At 44.1% G+C, this 17,296-nt stretch overlaps 1 protein-coding gene across 3 annotated transcripts in view; it reads left to right on the top strand.

The window, feature by feature from the left end:
- The window catches only part of diaph2 (diaphanous-related formin 2), a 708,741-nt gene that overhangs the window by 439,143 nt on the left and 252,302 nt on the right, over positions 1-17,296 (top strand). For all 3 annotated transcript variants that reach the window (XM_071399170.1, XM_071399171.1, XM_071399169.1), the window contains one exon: positions 12,127-12,256. In XM_071399170.1, coding sequence (XP_071255271.1) covers positions 12,127-12,256 — 130 coding nt within the window. The remainder of the gene's footprint in view (positions 1-12,126; positions 12,257-17,296) is intronic.

Genomic DNA, 17,296 nt, shown 5'->3' with positions numbered 1-17,296 from the left:
AGGTAGGGCACAATAACTTATATGACCATTAGAGATGCAGAGAGACAGGTAGGCCACAATAACTTATATGACCATTAGAGATGCAGAGAGACAGGTAGGGCACAATAACTTATTTGACCATTAGAGATGCAGCGAGACAGGTAGTCCATAATAACTTCTATGACCATTAGAGATGCAGCGAGACAGGTAGTCCATAATAACTTCAATGCTAATTAGAGATGCAGCGAGACAGGTAGTCCATAATAACTTCTATGACCATTAGAGATACAGAGAGACAGGTAGGGCATAATAACTTATATGACCATTAGAGAGACAGGTAGGGCATAATAATGTCTATGACCATTAGAGATGCAGAGCGACAGGTAGGGCATAATAACTTCTATGACCATTATAGATGCAGAGAGACAGGTAGGCCATAATAACTTATATGACCATTAGAGATGCAGAGAGACAGGTAGGCCATAATAACTTATATGACCATTAGAGATGCAGAGAGACAGGTAGGCCATAATAACTTATATGACCATTAGAGATGCATAGAGACAGGTAGGGCATAATAACTTATATGACCATTAGAGATACAGAGAGACAGGTAGGCCATAATAACTTCTATGACCATTAGAGATGCAGAGAGACATGTTGGCCCTAATAACTTATATAACCATTAGAGATGCAGAGATACAGGTAGGCCATAATAACTTATATGACCATTAGAGATGCAGAGAGACAGGTAGGCCATAGTAACTTATATAACCATTAGAGATACAGAGAGACAGGTAGGCCATAATAACTTATATAACCATTAGAGATGCAGAGAGACAGGTAGGCCATAATAACTTATATGACCATTAGAGATACAGAGAGACAGGTAGGGCATAATAACTTATATGACCATTAGAGATGCAGAGAGACAGGTAGGCCATAATAACTTATATGACCATTAGAGATGCAGAGAGACAGGTAGGCCATAATAACTGCCACTTAAATATTTCAGCATCAGTAGGAATGTTGTCAGTTATTAGGGCTCTCTTGTGCTTTTCAATGTACCAAACAGCTCTTTTATGTTGCGGCACCAACTGTGCCGAGCAGTAGCACCAGCCAGTCCACTTATATTAATATACTTTAATGACCTGGCCTATAAATAACTAACAAGATTCCAGAATTAATTTCTGAAGAGAGGTTGCTGGTGATGATGAGAGGGGGAAATATATTGTAATTATTCGGCGGATGCATATGGAACAATAAGCAACAACCGGGCCTATGTTTGTGGGTGTGTTGAGATGGCAGCTTTAGGAATGTATAAGGGGCTGGATGGACATAATATGCTGTCCAAGCTATTCAAATATGTCCCTCGAGGCAGTTACTCTTCTGGTTTACATTTTCCCCTTGTAATTTGGGACGGCACGTAGCCTAGTGGTTAGAGCGTTGGGCCAGTAACCGAAAGGTTGCTAGATCGAATCCCCGAGCTGACAAGATAAAAAATATGTTGTTCTGCCCCTGAGAAAGGCAGTTAATCCACTGTTCCCCGGTAGGCCGCCATTGTAAATAAGAATTTGTTCTCAACTGACTTGCCTAGTTAAGTAAAGGTTCAATAAAAACATTACAAATTCAAATCAGGGCAGATTTAGACCTGGGACACCAGATGAGTGCAATTAACTATCAGAAACAAAAATCTGAATTGTTTAGGCTCTCCAGGACCTAATGCCATAGTCCTGTAATGTTGACTTGAGCGTTCCACTTAATCCCAAAGGTGTTTGATTGGGTTGAGGTTAGGGCTCAGTCAAGTTCTTCCACACCGATCTCGACAAACCATTTCTGTATGTTCATGTATGGACCTCACTTTGTGAGGAGTAGGAGTAGGAATTTAGCCCCACGGTGAATAATCTTTAGGTTAAAATCAACTACTGCCTCTTTCTCCGAACGGTTAAAGGGACCATCTGGGATAGGTACTCCAATCTACTGCTAAAACAGGAAAGGGCCTTCCCCAAACTGTTGCCACAATGTTGGAAGCTCATACATGTCTAGAATGTCATTGTGTGCTGTATAGCGTTACGATTTCCCTTCATTGAAAATAAGGGGCCCACCCCGAACCATGAAATGCAGCCCCAGACAATTTTTCCTCCTCCACCAAGCTTTATAGTTGGCACAATGCATTCGGGCAGGTAGCGTTTTCCTGGCATCCACCAAACTCCGATTCCAAACTCCGTTCGTCGGACTGCCAGATGGTGAAGTGTTTCCACTGCTCCAGAGTCCAATGAGCTTTACACCGCTCCAGCCGACACTTGGCATTGCGCATGGTGATCTTAGGCTTGTGTGTGGCTGCTCGGCCATGGAAACCCATTTTATCAATGCAATGGAAAAGGTCCATCAACATGTACGCTTTACCTCTCCTGTCCACCACTATATGTTCTCATAATGAATGTTATATAATGTAACCCAATGTAATATATTGTTACCTAAAGGGGTTCATATTTGTACAATTCTGAATTAAACTAGATATCTCTTGCTGAGACAATTGGTCTGCTGCATTGTTCATGATGACTGAAACAAGAGACTTGGCAAGTGTGTTTGCTGACAATGTTCTTTCACTTTCAGAATGTGCTGTTCAGGGTGTTAAGGAAAATGGTATTGTGTATTTACTTACGTCAAAATGTTTGAGGGTACTAGACCTAAGAGGCATTATTTGTTGTTCAAAGACCTAGCTGGTGCAAAGCCCTCAGTTGTTGTGGTGGTGATAGCTGTGGAAAGAACTAAACCTGCTGAGGTCGTCAGAGCAGACCAAGCATCTTTATGGAAATGGTGAAAGTCTTTAAAATGTATTATCTTTATGCATGTACTGTTGCTCACTCGTGTGCGTCTGTGTGTCTGTGTGTGTGTGTGTGTGTGTGTGTGTGTGTGTGTGTGTGTGTGTGTGTGTGTGTGTGTGTGTGTGTGTGTGTGTGTGTGTGTGTGTGTGTGTGTGTGTGTGTGTGTGTGTGTGTGTGTGTGTCTGTGTGTCTTGTCTGTGTGTGAGCAGTGAATGGTAAACAACCCAGTGGCTGAGTGTGGGGTACAGCAGGACTTAGTTCTGTTTAAATTAGGAGAACACCATCAGGTTTCGGGTGCTGCTACATTCCCCCAGTGCCAAGCGGCTGGCCTTGTTTTGCTATCTACACTGGAGCGTTTCTGATTCCTTCCTTATTATAGGGGCAATCTGGGATTCAAACAACAACACATTGGGTATCCCAACACTTTTTCTGTAGACATTACAAAAAGTTGAGTAAATCAAGGGTTGGGTTGTGATGGGAACCACAGTGGAACTATGTTCATGAGGCATTTATAGGTTTTATGTTTTTCAATAATCATTGGCTATACAATGAGTGTACATAAAGTTGAGATCAGCTGCTCTTTCCATGACATAGACCAGTGGTGTCACACTCCTTCCACAGAGGGCCGAGTGTCTGAGGGTTTTTGGTTTTTCCTTTCAATTAAGACCTAGACAACCAGGTGAGGGGAGTTCCTTACTAATTAGTGACCTTCATTCATCAATCAAATACAAGGATGCAGCAAAAGCCGCAGCCACTCGGCCCTCTGTGGAATGATTATGACACGTGACATAGACTGACCAGGTGAATCAAAGTGAAAGTTATGTTCCCTTATTGATGTCACTTGTTAAATTCACTTCAATCATTGTAGATGAAGGGCAAGAGACAGGTTAAAGTCATATTTTTATTCCTTGAGACAATTGAGACATGGATTGTCTATGTGTGCCATTCAGAGGGTGAATGGCCAAGACAAAAGATTGGGTATGGTAGTAGGTGCCAGGTGCACCAGTTTGTATCAAGAATGGTCAACCTCCAAGAGGACATCCAGCCAACTTGACACAACTGTGGTAAGCATGAGCCAGCATCCCTGTGGAACGCTTTCTACACCCTGTATAGTCCATGCCTCGAGGAATTCAGGCTGTTCTGAGTGCAACTCAATATTAGGAAGGTGTTCTCATAGTTTTGTACACTCAGTGTACAGTATATCATTTATTGGAAAGTCAAAAGATTGGAGTACCTATCCCAGATGGTCCCTTTAACCGTTCGGAGAAAGAGGCAGTAGTTGATTTTAAGCTAAAGATTATTCACTGTGGGGCTAAATCCCTACTCCCATTGACTCAGGAAAGTGAAGATGTGGTCTATCTGAAAAGAAAACATGATGATTCATGTGAAAGAAAACTGAGGTTTCCCTGTGATCAGGAAAGTGTGTCACAATCCTTTATGAACAGTCAACACACACACATACACATGCGCGCAAGTACACACACGTGCACGAACATGCACACATACACACACGCGACATGTACACACACACACTGCTGCCGTTCAAACCCCCCTCTTTGTATACAGTGCCTTCAGAACGTATTCATACCCCTCGACTTGACTTATTCCACATGTTGTTGTTACAGTCTGAATTCAAAACGGATTAAGTTGATCTTCACACAATACCCCATAATGACAAAGTGAAACCATAAAAAATATATATTTTTCTAATTTATTGAAAATAAAATACAGAAATCTCATTTACATAAGTAGTCATACCCCTCAGTCAATATTTTCTAGATGCACCTTTGGCAGCGATAACCAGTCTTTCTGGATAAGTCTGAAAGAGTTTTCCACACCTGGATTATTTTCTGAATTATTCAAGCTTTGTCATATTGGTTGTTGATCATTGCTAGACAACCGTTTTCAGGTCTTGCCATAGATTTTCAAGTAGATTTAAGTCATAACTGTAACTCGGCACTCAGGAACATTCACTGTCTTCTTGGTAAGAAACTCCAGTGTAGATTTGACCTTGTGTTTTAGGTTATTGTCCTGCTGAAAGATGAATTAATCTCCCAGTGTCGGTTGGAAAGCAGACTGAACCAAGTTTTCCTCTAGAATTTTTCCTGTGCTTAGCTCCATTCTGTTTATTTTTTATCCTGAAAAACTCCCCAGCCCTTAACGATTACAAGCATACACTACCCATAACATGATGCAGCCACCACTATACTTGAAAATATGGAGAGTGGTACTCAGTAATGTGTTGTATTAGATTTGTCCCAAACATAACACTTTGTATTCATGACAAAAAGTTGATTGATTTGCCACATTTTATGCAGTATTACTTTAGTGTTTTGTTGCAAACAGGATGCATGTTTTGGAATGTTTTTATTCTGTACAGGCTTCCTTCTTTTCACTCTGCCAATTAGGTTAGTATTGTGGAGTAACTGCAATTAAACTCTAACTGTTTTAAAGTCACAATGGTGAAATCGCTGAGTGGTTTCCTTCCTCTCTGGCAACTGAGTTAGGAATGACACATGTATCTTTGTAGTAACTGGGTGTATTGTTACACCATCCAAAGTGTAATTAATAACTTTACCATGCTCAAAGGGATATTCAATGTCTGCTTTGAATATCTACTAATAGGGGCCCTTGGTAAACTTCCCTAGTCTTTGTAGTTGAATCTGTATTTGAAGTTTACTGCTCGACTGAAGAAACCTTTCAGAGATGTGGGGCACAGAGATGAGATAATCATTCAAAAATCATGTTAAACACTATTATTGCACACAGAGTGAGTCCATGCAACTTATTCTGTGACCTGTTAAGCAAATGTTTTCTCCTGAACATATTTAGGCTTGCCATAACACAGAAGTTGAAAATGTATTGACTTAAGACATTTGAGCTTTTAGTTGTTAAATAATTTTTTTTAAATCCACTTTGACATTATGGGGTATGTGTCTAGGCCAGAGACCAAAAATCTGAGTATAATCAATTTTAAATTCAGGCTGTAACACAACAAAATGTGGAAAAAGTCAAGGGGTTTGAATACTTTCTGAAGGCACTATATCAAGGAATATAAGGAAAGACCTCCCTGCCATTTTGTCCAAAGCATTGAGCCCAGGTATCGAAGGAGCCAGCGGGCTTTGATGAAAGGATCATTCAGGAGGAAACCATCTAATATTTATGATTTGATTATTGTTGCATTTCTTGCCAATGGTTTGAGATTCTTTCTGTGAGTTTGGAAAAGGCTTTGTCATTGGCGAGATTGCAGTTGAGACATGTCCCTCTGTATGTTTGCCTTCGTAACCAATCTCTCTGGGAGGTACTGGGAGTGATTTATTTAATGGATGCTGGAACACAGTGCCATTTCAAATTAATACATGTTTGGAGAAAGGATGCTTTTCCCCCAGTGTACCATGCAAGCTCCTCTCTTTGATAAATAGATAAAAACCGCAGTAGAGCAATTGCTGAATTATTCTTTCATAATGGATAAATCAATCCACCCTTACCCAGCTTTTCCAGTTTGGGCTTTCATCGCAATTAATTCTTACCTGGGAACAATTGCAGTATAATCCCGCGGAAGCCCCCTCCACCTTGAAAAGGATACAAAGGCCTTATCCAGGATAAATACTTTATTGATCACTCAGAGCCCTTTGAATAGGTGATTATCTTAATACGGGGGCCATTGTTTGCATAGCACCATGATAGATGATTCCCCTCACCATGCATATCTTTCCAAGTAATCCGTGATTGTTAGAGCTAGGACGACATTGGTGGCTGCACAAAGTAGGACTGAGATGAGGGGACCGACTGCTATCAACCTATCAACAGATTGGAAAAACCAGAGAAGTCAAGAGAAGATAACTGAAGAGACGACAAAGAGGAGAGAGGGGTGGCGACAGGGAGGGTAGATGGGTGGCGTCGGAGAGGATAGAGGGGTGGCGTCGGAGAGGATAGAGGGGTGGCGACGGAGAGGATAGAGGGGTGGCGACGGGGAGGATAGAGGGGTGGCGTCGGAGAGGATAGAGGGGTGGCGACGGAGAGGATAGAGGGGTGGCGACGGAGAGGGTAGAGGGGTGGCGACGGAGAGGATAGAGGGGTGGCGACGGAGAGGATAGAGGGGTGGCGACGGAAAGGATAGAGGGGTAGCGACGGAGAGGATAGAGGGGTGGCGACGGAGAGGATAGGGGGTTGGGGACGGAGAGAAGAGAGGGGTGGCGACGGAGAGAAGAGAGGGGTGGCGACGGAGAGAAGAGAGGGGTGGCGACGGAGAGAAGAGATGGGTGGCGACGGAGAGGATAGAGGAGTGGTGACGGAGAGGATAGAGGGGTGGCGACGGAGAGGATAGGGGGTTGGGGACGGAGAGAAGAGAGGGGTGGCGACGGAGAGAAGAGAGGGGTGGCGACGGAGAGAAGAGAGGGGTGGCGACGGAGAGAAGAGATGGGTGGCGACGGAGAGGATAGAGGAGTGGTGACGGAGAGGATAGAGGGGTGGCGACGGAGAGGATAAAGGAGTGGTGACGGAGAGGATAGAGGGGTGGCGACGGAGAGGATAGAGGGGTGGCGACAGAGAGGATAGAGGGGTGGCGACGGATAGAAGAGATGGGTGGCGACGGAGAGAAGAGATGGGTGGCGACATAGAGAATAGAGGGGGAGGATAGAGGGGTGGCGACGGAGAGGATAGAGGGATGGTGACATAGAGGATAGAGGGATGGTGACAGAAAGGATAGAGGGATGGTGACAGAGAGGATAGAGGGATTAAGACGGACAGGATAGAGGGATTAAGACGGACAGGATAGAAGGATGGTGACGGAGAAAAGAGAGGGATGGTGACAGAAAGGATAGAGGGATGGTGACAGAGAGGATAGAGGGATGGTGACAGAGAGGATAGAGGGATGGTGACAGAGAGGATAGAGGGATGGTGACAGAGAGGATAGAGGGATGGTGACAGAGAGGATAGAGGGATGGTGACGGAGAGGATAGAGGGATGGTGACGGAGAGGATAGAGGGATGGTGACGGAGAGGATAGAGGGATGGTGTGCTTCAACAGGAAGTTCCTGGATAACAAGTGCCTTGTGCTCTTAGCAGGTGTTTAATTGAGTCTGGTGGGGTTAAATTGCTGCTTTATACGGCGATATGGCCAGATATGTGACCATGGGAAACGGTGCTGATGGTGATGCTCATCATGATAATCCTATGGCTATTGGAGCAGAAGCATAATGTCCTGTTGCATTAACACTCGTTACCATTAAACTATCAGTGGCAATGTGTGTGCCCTTTCATCACAGCCTAACGCGTCAGCATGCGAACTGAACCACATGCTTGGTCTGTTGTAATCATGTAATTGTCTATGTCCTAGAGAGTGGTCAATTGTATTATGTGTAATCAACTGCTCACCCTCCCTTTGAAATCTTCCCCTGATAGGGGCACGGGGTGGGAATGTTGCCAATGACTTTTGTTAATCTTCCAACAGCCCTATTCCACATCTGCTGCTGTTTATTGTCCTAAAATGGACACCATAATGCATTCTGTTGTGAATGAGGATTTTAAATAGTACATTGTCGATGATAAGTATACAGTAAGAGTATTCTTGATCATTCTTAAGACAAAGCAGAATGGAAAATATACATTGGAATATGAATGGATTTCTTCTCTCTGATATGATCATGTGGTTTCCTGTTGTCTTAGTCAACTGCTGGCTCCCCCACACATCAAGATAATGTAACCTTACAAGACATTTGTTCCCAGGGAGGTCTGCCAGAATCTTGAGAGTTTGGCATGGCTCTGTGAGGTTAATAATAGAAGCCATCTTGTTGTGTTTTTTTCTCTCTCTCTTCTCCCCTCAAACCAGCCATCCTGAAGTCAAGTCTTGACAGAAAACAATCTTGTTTGAGCCGGCGAGGGCGAGGGGGGTCAGCCAGCACCGGTGCCCCTGCCTAATGCAGCCCACCAGGCCCTGTCCTCTCCCTCCAATCTCTGTGAGGGAGGGAGAGAGGGAACAGAAAAAGGAGGAAGAGTAGGGATTGCAGTCTGGTCGACTACCTCTGTGGGGTTTCATTCATTTAGAGCCGTACTATACCACTACATTATCTCTGTGTGACATTATCACAATGTCTTTGTGCTCGAGATTCGTGAAAAGGTTATCTACGTTTTTTTACATCTTCGGGACAGAAAAGGTGGTGTAAGAATGATATATGTTTGGGGGAGGTTGACACACAGGTCCAATGTAATGAATAGATGTAATTAAAGTGAAAGTTGCCTATGAATTAACTTGAGTAAATAAGTAAAAAGGGTGAATAAATAACCTGTTTTCCAGCGCCAAAGTCATAGTTATTTTTATTGACACAGCTATTTATTAAGGAGTAGCTAGAACACCTTGCAGCACTGCGCTGACATGTGGATGTATGATTCAATGCTGCTGAGATGCACGACAGATGTTACTCAGTGGGAAATCCCCCAACTCCGCCTCCCCAGTCCTGCTGAAATATTTAGATTTAAAGTACACATATATTATATTCATGGCTAAATACTGTGGTTTGATCCAATAGTTGTAAGATTCTTGCATTAAAAGCTTTACTTAAGTTACCCTAATGTAACTACACAGAAATAACTGTAGAAACAACATTTTATTTACACATAGTTACATAGTTGCAGCTTTATTGACCAATTTCTCTGTCATCCTATGTGTGAATGGACAAATGAACTGAAATCTAGGTAAACAGCAGCGTAGTCCGTCTGGCATGTTTGACATTCTTTATTTTGAAGTGCCGACCCACACTTAATAAAGCCAATGTGATTTACTGGAGAAGGTGGTATAGCTCTCCTATTTTGAAAGAAATGCATTTTCCAAAGTCATTCAGTCTGCCCCCAAAGAAGAGTGAGGGGAAAATTAAATGTACTCTGGTAGAGAGAGGGAACCGAGCAAGGAAATGCTTGTAGGGATGAATGCATCAATGAGCCAATTGCTCTAAAATTGGACAGGGTTTTAAGAGAGGGAGATGGGAGGAAAGGGATTTGGCTTGCCCCTGCACTCCAGCCCAAACGCCTCATTGAAAGGTCATGTAGGATCTCTGAAAGGCTTGTGCAGTTGTCTCTAAGGCACCACAATGGAGAATATGCTCCTAGCAGCCACTGTACTGGCCTTTTTCTCTCCAATTGTATTAGTCTAGTCTAGCACATTCACTTTTCCTTTCTCAAAGCTTTGTATTTGTTTTATCCAGTTCTGTTTGATATGTATGTTTTACTGATATGTGTTTTTAGTGTTGTCTACTCAATGCATGGGCGTATGTTCCTTTATGCATATTTATCACAATGCCTCTCAGCCCATCATATCACTAAACATGTACAGTGGGGAGAACAAGTATTTGATACACTGCCGATTTTGCAGGTTTTCCTACTTACAAAGCATGTAGAGGTCTGTCATTTTTATCATAGGTACACTTCAACTATGAGAGACGGAATCTAAAACAAAAATCCAGAAAATCACATTGTATGATTTTTAAATAATTAATTTGCATTTTATTGCATGACATAAGTATTTGATCACCTACCAACCAGTAAGAATTCCGGCTCTCACAGACCTGTTAGTTTTTCTTTAAGAAGCCCTCCTGTTCTCCACTCATTACCTGTATTAACTGCACCTGTTTGAACTCGTTACCTGTATAAAAGACACCTGTCCACACACTCAATCAAACAGATTCCAACCTCTCCACAATGGCCAAGACCAGAGAGCTGTGTAAGGACATCAGGGATAAAATTGTAGACCTGCACAAGGCTGGGATGGGCTACAGGACAATAGGCAAGCAGCTTGGTGAGAAGGAAACAACTGTTGGCGCAATTATTAGAAAATGGAAGAAGTTCAAGATGACGGTCAATCACCCTCGGTCTGGGGCTCCATGCAAGATTTCACCTCGTGGGGCATTAATGATCATGAGGAAGGTGAGGGATCAGCCCAGAACTACACGGCAGGACCTGGTCAATGACCTGAAGAGAGCTGGGACCACAGTCTCAAAGAAAACCATTAGTAACACACTACGCCGTCATGGATTAAAATCCTGCAGCGCACGCAAGGTCCCCCTGCTTAAGCCAGTGCATGTCCAGGCCCGTCTGAAGTTTGCCAATGACCATCTGGATGATCCAGAGGAGGAATGGGAGAAGGTCATGTGGTCTGATGAGACAAAAATAGAGCTTTTTGGTCTAACTCCACTCGCCGTGTTTGGAGGAAGAAGAAGTATGAGTACAACCCCAAGAACACCATCCCAACCGTGAAGCATGGAGGTGGAAACATCATTCTTTGGGGATGCTTTTCTGCAAAGGGGACAGGACGACTGCACCGTATTGAGGGGAGGATGGATGGGGCCATGTATCGCGAGATCTTGGCCAACAACCTCCTTCCCTCAGTAAGAGCATTGAAGATGGGTCGTGGCTGGGTCTTCCAGCATCACAACGACACGAAGCACACAGCCATGGCAACTAAGGAGTGGCTCCGTAAGAAGCATCTCAAGGTCCTGGAGTGGCCTAGCCAGTCTCCAGACCTGAACCCAATAGAAAATCTTTGGAGGGAGCTGAAAGTCCGTATTGCCCAGCGACAGCCCCGAAACCTGAAGGATCTGGAGAAGATCTGTAGGGAGGAGTGGGCCAAAATCCCTGCTGCAGTGTGTGCAAACCTAGTCAAGAACTACAGGAAACGTATGATCTCTGTAATTGCAAACAAAGGTTTCTGTACCAAATATTAAGTTCTGCTTTTCTGATGTATCAAATACTTATGTCATGCAATAAAATGCAAATTAATTACTTAAAAATCATACAATGTGATTTTCTGGATTTTTGTTTTAGATTCCGTCTCTCATAGTTGAAGTGTACCTATGATAAAAATTACAGACCTCTACATGCTTTGTAAGTAGGAAAACCTGCAAAATCGGCAGTGTATCAAATACTTGTTCTCCCCACTGTATGTGACCACTAACAAACTGAACTATACAATGCATCTTTATCTGCCACTGTCATATGGCAAAAGCAAAGAAGGCTAAAGGCAGTTCCTGAAAGACTGAATGAAAGAGAGCTGAACGTTTACACATGCCCCCCTCCCCCAACAGCTCTCTGTATGGTTGGTTGTTTCATGCAGATCCGTTATTGTTGTGGCCTTTTCTAACATTCAAAGAACATTCTGTCCCTGCGTGGCTCAGTTGGTAAGAGCATGGCGCTAGAAATGCCAGGGTCGTGGGTTGGAGGTCATCTATACTAAAATGTATGCACTCACTGTTGTCAGTCGCTTTGGGCTTTTGCTAAATGGTAAGAACAACTAATGCTGTGACTCACCCATGACTTCACCTCTCTCTCAGCTTCGAGACACTAAGTCGGCCGACCAAAACACAACGCTGCTCCACTTCCTGGCTGAGAAGTGTGAAGAGAAGTACCCGGAGATCCTGAGGTTCCCTGAAGAGCTGCAGCATGTGGAGAGTGCTAGCAAAGGTAAGCCAGTCCGTCCTCTTTAAATAACGGTTGACCATGTCCTTATATGGACACTGTATCACTGGTTGAACCATAGTTCTACACAGACACTCCTGAGGCATTAACAGTAGCTTATATTCTGATGTGAGAGATGGATGTACAACATACTGCAAAGTCAGAGAGTAATTAAAACTTGTTGTTTTCTGCTAAGGTCATACTTGCATGTTTTGAATCGCTCAACATGCTGTTATTGGACCTTGCAGACAGTAAACTATATATTCAACAAACAAGATTTATTCCTCCCCGGAAATATCTGCCTCTTGAAATTGGACGCTCTCACAGGAAATCACAAAAGATTTTCGACAAACATGCAATTTACTCCACACCTGCAATCATTCTAGGTGTTATGTCACCTTTACCAATTTACTGCCATGTTTCATTTCCTCATCTTCTTGTTTTGACCCCCCTGCATTGTGTTTTGTTAGTAACCAATAGAAATCTCTCGACAAGCCCAAATATTATAGCTGTGTCTTCCTTGGCTCCTTTTCAATTAAGAAAGCTGTTGATTACAACTATGATGTTATTTGCTTGTGTTTTCATCAAAGTATTTTGTTCACCTTCTCCCCCACCAGTATCCTCGCTATAAACCCGGTTAAATCAAATTGTAATTGGCCGATGGTATTTGCTCTGTCTCGGCTTTATAACATTGATCCAGAGTTATCCGACTTGTTTTTAAACGCTTCTTTTGGTAGCTAGAGCTTAAACCAGGAGGCTTCGAGGCATTTTACAGCTTGATTTAGACACGCCCATGTGTTATAGAGTGACGCAAGAGATTAGGCCCAACAAGGTTAAGATACTTTAATTAGGTCTGCTGCATCCGATGGAATAAAACGTCCTAATGGCCAGAGAGCCCCTCTTAATTCTTGTGGCCAGAGAGCCCCTCTTAATCCATTAAAATGGCGCCGGAAGTAATGGCAGCAGTTTTACGAGCGCCCAAACAATTGTGTTTTTTTTTGCGTTATTTGTAACTTATTTTGTACATAATGTTTCTGCAACCGTATCCTACGGCAAAAAAAGAGCTTCTGGATATCAGGACAGCGATCACTCACCTTGGATTAGACAAAGATTTTTTCTTCAACATGCAGGACACACAGGACATTCTCTGAACACCTGACAAGGCCAACATCCCAGTTGTTGGCAAGAGGAAGAGACGCAGGTACAGAGGATACAGAGCAGGGTGCCTTGTAAGGCGAGTGGGAAAGCTGCCGTTACCGTCAATATTACTCGCCAACGTACGATCACGAATATCCAACCAACGGGACATCAAAAACTGTAATATCTTATGTTTCACGGAATCGTGGCTAATTGATGACATGGATATTCAGCTAGCGGGATATACGCTGCACCGGCAAGATAGAACAAGGGGGGGCGGTCTGTGCATGTTTGTAAACAACAGCTGGTGCACGAAATCTAAGGAAGTCTCTAGATTTTGCTCGCCTGAAGTAGAGTATATTGTGATAAATTGCAGGCCACACTATTTGCCTAGAGAGTTTTCAGCTATACTTTTCGTGGCTGTTTATTTACCACCACAGACGGATTCTGGCACTAAGAACGCACTCAGTCAGCTGTATAGGGAAATAAGCAAACAGATCCTAGTGTCCGGAGACTTTAATGCAGGGAAACTTAAATCAGTTCTACGTCATTTCTATCGACATGTTAAATGTGCAACCAGAGGAAAAAAATTCTAGATCACCTGTATTCCACACACAGAGACGTGTACAAGCTCTCCCTCGCCCTCCATTTGGTAAATCCGACCACAATTCTATCCTCCTGATTCCTGCTTACAAGCTAAAATTAAAGCAGGAAGCACCCGTGACTCGGTCTATAAAAAAGTGGTCAGGTGAAGCAGATGCTAAACTACAGAACGGTTTTCCTGTCACAGACTGGAACATGTTCCGGGATTCTTCCGATGGCATTGAGGAGTACACCTGATCAGTCACTGGCTTTATCAATAAGTGCATCGAGGACGTCGTCCCCACAGTGACTGTACGTACATACCCCAACCAGAAGCAATGGAGTACAGGCAACATTTGCACTGAGCTAAAGGGTAGAACTTCCACTTTCAAGGTGCGGGACTCTAACCCGGAAGCTTATAAGAAATCCTGCTATGCCCTCCGACGAACCATCAAACAGGCACAGCGTCAATACAGGGATAAGATTTAATCATACTACACCGGCTCCGACGCTCGTCTTATGTGGCAGGGCTTGCAAACTATTACAGACTACAAAGAGAAGCACAGCCGTGAGCTGCCCAGTGCCACGAACCTAACAGATGAGCTAAATCACTTCTATGCTCGCTTCGAGGCAAGCAACACTGAGGCATGCCTGAGAGCATCATCTGTTCCGGATGACATTGTGATCACGCTCTACATTCACAAGGCTGCGGGGCCAGACGGGCATGTGCTGACCAACTGACAGGTGTCTTCACTGACATTTTCAACATGACCCTGATTGAGTCTGTAATACCAACATGTTTCAAGCAGACCACCATAGTCCCTGTGACCAAGAACACGAAGGCAACCTGCCTAAATGACTACAGACCCATAGCACTCACGTCCGTGGCCATGAAGTGCTTTGAAAGGCTGGTAGTGCTTTGAAAGGCTCACATCAACACCATTATCCCAGAAAACCTAGACCCACTACAATTTGCATACCACCCAAACAGATCCACAGATGATGCAATCTCTATTGCACTCCACACTGCCCTTTCCCACCTGGACAAAAGGAACACCTACGTGAGAATGCTATTCATTGACTACAGCCCCGCGTTCAACACCATAGTGCCCTCAAAGCTCATCAACAAGCTAAGGATCCTGGGACTAAACACCTCCCTCTGCAACTGGATCCTGGACTTCCTGATGGGCCGCCCCCAGGTGGTGAGGGTAGGCAGCAACACATCTGTCACACTGATCCTCAACGCTGGAGCCCCTCAGGGGCGCATGCTCAGTCCCATCCTGTACTCCCTGTTCACCCACGACTGCATGGCCAGGCACAACTCCAACACCATCATTAAGTTTGCAGACGACACAACAGTGGTAGGCCTGATCACCGACAACGACGAGACAGCCTATAGGGAGGAGGTTAGAGACCTGTCCGGGTGGTGCTAGAATAACAACCTATCCCTCATCGTAACCAAGACTAAGGAGATGATTGAGGACTACAGAAAAGGAGGACCGAGCACGCCCCCATTCTCATCGACTGGGCTGTAGTGGAGCAGGTTGAGAGCTTCAAGTTCCTTGGTGTCCACATCAACAACAAACTAGAATGGTCCAACACACCAAGACAGTCGTGAAGAGGGCACAACAAAGCCTATTCCCCCTCAGGAAACTATAAAGATTTGGCATGGGTCCTCAGATACGCAAAAGGTTCTACAGCTGCAACATCAAGAGCATCCTGACTGGTTGCATTACTGCTTGGAATGGCAATTGCTCGGTCTCCGACCGCAAGGCCCTACAGAGGGTAGTGCTTAGCCCCAGTACATCACTGGGGCTAAGCTTCCTGCCATCCAGGACCTCTACACCAGGCGGTGTCAGAGGAAGGCCCTAAAAATTGTCAAAGACCCCAGCCACCCCAGTCATAGACTGTTCTCTCTACTACCACATGGCAAGCTGTACCGGAGTGCCAAGTCTAGGACAAAAAGGCTTCTCAACAGTTTTTACCCCCAAGCCATAAGACTCCTGAACAGGCAATCAAATGGCTACTGGCTACCCGGACTATTTGCATTGTGTGCCCCCCCAACCCCTCTTTTACTGCTGCTGCTACTCTCTGTTTATCATATATGCATAGTCACTTTAACTATACATTCATGTACATACTACCTCAATTGGCCCGACCATCCAGTGCCCCCGCACATTGGCTAAACGGGCTATGTGCACTGTGTCCCGCAACCCACCACCCGCCAACCCCTCTTTTACGCTACTGCTACTCTCTCTTCATCATCTATGCATAGTCACTTTAACCATATCTACATGTACGTAGTACCTCAATCAGCCCGGTGCCTGTATATAGCCTTGCTACTGTTATATCCTCGCTACTTTATATAGCCTCGCTACTGTTATTTTTCACTGTCTTTTTTACTGTTGTTTTTATTTCTTTACTTACCTATTGTTCACCTAATACCTATTTTGCACTGTTGGTTAAGCATTTCACTGTAAGGTCTACTACACCTATTCGGCGCACGTGACAAATTAACTTTGATTTGATTTGTGTTGTAAAAATCTGGAATATTCTTCTGTTCAGGAAGAGGGCCCCGGCAGATTCAATATGGATGGTGTCTGGCAGCAGTTTCAGTGGCCAATGGGAGGACTTTAATAGAGCACAAGGGATTTGTATGCGTTCTGAGATGACCACCAGGAAAGGTTAACAGGCCGGATGGGAGGCATGGTGTGGATGACAGGACAGAACGGTGGCTTTAATGCACTAGGCATTATAGTATATCTGCCATTGTGGATTGGCGTTGAGAATAAGATAACATGGCTGCCATTTGTGGTGCGGAAGTGGCGTAATTACCTCAAGAGTAGACATGCTACATTGTTCCCACCTTTGAATTAAGTTATTTATCTGACACGTATGAAAGTTAGTCTCCCTCTGCAATCTGGCACGTAAGCATTTGCCGCCTCATTGTGTCTGGGAATAGACTTGTTTGTCTGACTGCCTGTCAATAAGTTCATTTCATTCTCAAGTATTTGGTGGAGACTCCCCAGAGGCGTATTTACTTTGTTAGTTTCCTATTTGGTTATTTAATCGAATTCCCGCTAATTATGTGCTCGACTGACGCAGCGAGGCAGCTATTGTTGAAGTGGACCAGAACCAGCCTTCATTATGGATATAGATGGATTAGTGTACGGCTCAAACTGTCAACGTGTATCAACTCATTCAAGTCCTTTCAGGGACAATCAATTATTGTACATGCTTGTTAGTTCAATTGGGTGAGACTGATAAGCCATTGGTTGACTCAATTCATTATGGCAAACACCAGTGGACAACACAGACATAACACCA

Source organism: Salvelinus alpinus, chromosome 4 (assembly GCF_045679555.1).
Source record: "Salvelinus alpinus chromosome 4, SLU_Salpinus.1, whole genome shotgun sequence".
NCBI lineage: Eukaryota > Metazoa > Chordata > Actinopteri > Salmoniformes > Salmonidae > Salvelinus > Salvelinus alpinus.
The sequence above is the reverse complement of the archived record's forward strand: the minus strand, read 5'-3'. Positions and strand labels throughout refer to the sequence as shown.